The sequence below is a fragment of the Vicia villosa genome, linkage group LG5 (genome assembly GCF_029867415.1).
Source record: "Vicia villosa cultivar HV-30 ecotype Madison, WI linkage group LG5, Vvil1.0, whole genome shotgun sequence".
NCBI lineage: Eukaryota > Viridiplantae > Streptophyta > Magnoliopsida > Fabales > Fabaceae > Vicia > Vicia villosa.
In genome coordinates this window covers 35,181,406-35,185,993 of record NC_081184.1, presented here as the reverse complement: position 1 = coordinate 35,185,993, position 4,588 = coordinate 35,181,406, and the positions used below count along the sequence as shown (strand labels likewise).

General features: G+C 33.0%; 1 protein-coding gene across 1 annotated transcript; it reads left to right on the top strand.

The window, feature by feature from the left end:
* The first annotated feature begins 482 nt into the window (after positions 1–482).
* On the top strand, positions 483–1,272 carry LOC131606496 (non-specific lipid-transfer protein-like). The gene is made up of 2 exons (XM_058878718.1): positions 483–878; positions 973–1,272. The coding sequence occupies exons 1-2, from the start codon at positions 538–540 to the stop codon at positions 1,031–1,033; spliced, it is 402 nt and encodes a 133-aa protein (XP_058734701.1). The 5' UTR covers positions 483–537; the 3' UTR covers positions 1,034–1,272.
* The last annotated feature ends 3,316 nt before the right edge of the window (positions 1,273–4,588 follow it).

Sequence of the window (4,588 nt, the reverse complement as noted above, 5' to 3'; positions counted from 1 at the left end):
ATATATATATATATATATATATATATATATATATATATATATATATATATATATATATATATATATATATATATATATATATATATATATATATATATATATATATATATATATATATATATATATATATATATATATATATATATATATATATATATATATATATATATATATATATATATATATATATATATATATATATATATATATATATATATATATATATATATATATATATATATATAGTTAAAAGGTAGTGCACTGACAGTGTAAAATAGTGGATGCATGGTGGTGATTGGTTGATAGTGTAAAAATATTTTACACTGTCAGTGCATGACCCATTTTCTCATTCATATATATATATATATATATATATATATATATATATATATATATATATATATATATATATATATATATATATATATATATATATATATATATATATATATATATATATATATATATATATATTCTAACACTCTACAGTCAAGAAATATAGATCAACTTGTATTGTGATATTTCTTTTATAAAACAATGGCAAGCATGATGGTAGCATGTGTTGTTTTGGTGATGTGCATGGCTGTTGCTCCAATGGCTGAATCTGCAGTAACAAGGGATGATGTAGCTAATAATCTTGCTCCATGTCTTCAAGGTTATTATGGTGGGATCAAGATTACTACACAATGCTGTATTGGAGTGAGGAGAATTGATGATGCGGCCATCACTGCTGCTGATCGTCAGCTGACTTGTAGATACTTAAAACAGTTGGCTGGTTTTATTCCTAATTTAAATCTAAAAATTGGTGATAATCTCTTTGTTAGCTTATGTGGTGCCAAGACTCCCTACAAGCTAAATCCTAATGCCGACTGTTCAACGTATGTAGATCCAGTTCGTACTTTATTTATTTTGTAGGAAAAATATGAAATTAATTATGTCTGACTGATTTTTGTTTGTTGGTTATATTTACAGCATCAAGACTAAAGAAGTTGTGGCGGATGCAGGGTTATCTAATATTCTCACTACTATATGAGAGAGCTTATTATAAAGAGTTTGTTAATAAGAATGAGAGTGATGTAGGTTCATTTTGAATATGATCCTATACTCTTATTTTAATTTGAGTTTCTGAATATTCTCATCGTTATGTTGTTTAAAAAGAGGATCTTAGAATAGATCTCTTTTGGCAATAGTCCGGCGTTCGTGCTGTCTTTTCTTTTAATAAAGTGTTATGTATTGCAAAATTGATGAATTACATTAAGTTTACTTCTTCCATCTAGTTTTTATGACGTGGGGTCAACTGCCCCATTGTTAACACGGTAGATCCATCCCTGTGAGAGATCGTGAATTTATGCTATATGATAATACATCGTGACAAAAAGACTAACCAAGGCATCCTTTTTTTTCAATAAGCAATTGTATTAGAATGAGAGTATAAGGGATACTCCTCCCGATACAAACGGAGAACCTCAACTACTCAAAACAGATAAGAGGTTGAGTACTCCACACAAAGAAGTTACATAAGTACGCAAGCTTATGATTAGTGGATAACCACTTCCAAGAAATGAAAATGATTTCCGAAATACATTCCGAAAAACTAAAGGATCCGTTATTAAAAACGATATCATTACGCCTCACCCAAATACACCACACCGTATCTAACCAAATAGACGCTACAATATTCCTACGGATCAAAACACGCACCTTATCGAAGGAGAAAGGGAAGACTTGGAACTCTTCAATTGTTAACCCATTACCATTACCGATCCTCCTAATGCAGCACCATCGGTGTTGAATTTGAACCAAAATGGAAGAAGAGGCCTCAAATGATTTATGTGATGGAAGGGGAATAGTTGTTTATTCATAATTAATTACTAAGTTGTATAATTTTTTTTATTGGATCGATAGACGTACGGTCAATAATTCCTACTCATCAGATACCTATTTGCGCGCTCGTCGACACACAAAAAGTATTAAGACCAGTAACAATTAAATAACAATTAAAACATAAAACTATCAAATTAATCTCAAACACTAATATGCTCCTACAAAATACAACTAGTAGAAGACCCGTGCGTCCGTCCGGGTAATTAAAATCTTAAGATTAATAATGTATTACAAACGCATAAAAAGAAGTTTAAAAACTCAATGAGGAATGTTAAATTAAGATTCATAAAACATATATAGATGTAATGAAGTTATATATAGTAGTTACTTAAATAAAATGGAAATGCAATAGGCAAAAGGGTATTATGGTGATGGCGGCCGTGAAAGTAGTAAGTTCCAGTGATAAAATTCACATAAGAAAGGTATTATGGTGATAGTGATCCGTAAAAATAGTGAGTTTTAGTGATAAAATTCACATAAGAAAAATATTATGGTATTATTGACCTGTAAAAATAGTGAGTTTCAGTAATAAAATTCAGTACCTTAAATCGACTTGGTTGTTACTGATATATAATTGTTATTATAAAAAATGAGAAACTGTGAATTATGATAAGAAAATGAAAAATGCATCAGTATATGAATTCGTAGGATTTCGAAACATCACTTCACTCCTCGTGCATTTCCTTTTTCTGTTGCAACACTCTTCTTGTCCGTCAATTCTTCATGTATTAGTTGCCGCTGGAAACAGACTGGGCATTATTAAAATACTCATATAGATAGTAGCTGGTGCATGCTAGAAAAGTTCCTCATCGTGTCCGCGGTGCTGCTTTTTCGCGCCCACATTGTAAGCATCTTGCACGCGTGAAAACATAGGCAGAATCTCTTTTTTCTCTCTCTCTTCTCCTCCCCCTTCCAGACCGTTTATTGTTCAAATTATCACCCAACACTAATCGATGTGATAATGCCAAATCGAGTCTATAATTGATTATAATAGTCTCTTAACGATAGTAACGTATCTATATCAAAATCTTCCATTTTGGGCATCAACAATTGATAATTTGATATGCCTAATAATTAGGTGAGTTAAAAAGTTCATGTCTTGTTTCCAAATTCATATCTAGCCTTAGCCTATAAACATCGTAGAACGAATAATCCCTCTCAAACATCGTTGACTTAATAATTCGTCCCAAAACTTCTTGTAGAAGGAATAATTAAACACAGTCAAGCCATTACTTTTGGACCCATCCGACCGGGAAACCATTGCATCCTACTCGACAAGTGTAAACATAGTAGAAAGGGACTCTTCCTTAGATAACGATAGACAAGGAAGAATAACCCCATCAATAGTAGGCATATAATCCACAAAATCAGCGAAGTGCAATTTAAAGATTCTAGAAACCTGCCATATAACCTCATTAATACTATCTACCCATCGATACTCAAAACGAAGAGCAATCAAATTATTACTATGACTTTTCTTCTTAACCTGAGAATGGAAGTACCTCGTATTCGCATCCCCTTCCTTAAGAAACGTCGATCTATACTCTGAAATAATTGCGAATAACAAAATTGAATAAACTACCAAAGCCCTTGACATGTCATTGATCAACCTCCAGCTCCCCTGAGGTAAGATCCACGAGCTCTGCCCTCAACTCCAACCTCTCAATCTTATTCGAACAAGTCTTAATCCTAAAGCCTAAACTATAAAACACCTTCGCATTCCAAATCTTAAGAGAGATTTTAAGGGCTTTCAATTGATGTATTAGGGCACACACCATATAGCGATGACGAACCTCCACTTCCCAAAAGTCTCAAACCAACGAATCGAAGCTCGTAACATCCAACCATAAGTTAATAAACCTGGACTTAGGATCCCAAATATGGGGAGGATACTTGACCACTAATGGACAATGATCTGAAACATCACGAGGCTTAGTCCAAAGGTTCCCCTGGCCCAACTCCTCCTCCCACCCAATAGAAAAAAGCACATGATCCAGCCTATTGATGGACATCCCGTTGAAGTGATACCAGATAAACCTCATACCTAACAAATATAAATCAAATAGCTCCATCACCTCGATAAAAGTTCCAAACTCTAGGTTCTTCACCAAGGCTGAACCTTAAGCCCCAAGACCCACCGCCTTGCACTCCGTCGAAAAAAGAACGGCATAAAAATTTCCAAAATACACCCAACATCACCAAAAAACTAATCCTGCGCCCGCACTTAATAGATCCACATCACCCTTTTTCTTTCTGCTAAAGAACACTTAGCATAAACATTAAAACCCATAAGTAACGTAGAAAACACCTTTCAAATTATATATATATATATATATATATATATAATATATATATATATATATATATATATATATATATATATATATTGATGTTCTTTTTGACTATTTATAGTATATAAGAATTACAGGTGGTATCATGATTAGCAAACGATGCTGCAATGTAGTAAAGAAAATTCATGTTGCCGCCACCACCGCAGCTGTTCGTCAGCTTACTTGTAGATGTTTAAAATCATGGCAGGTTATATTCATAATTTAAATCTAAACATTGGTGAGAAGCTCTTTGTTGACATATGTGGTGCTCAGACTCTCTACAAGCTAACCCCCAATGTCGACTGTTCAACGTATGTAGAACAAAATCTGAGAGGGTTGGTCCAGCGGAAGGGAGCTTTGGTCCCAAGGGTTTT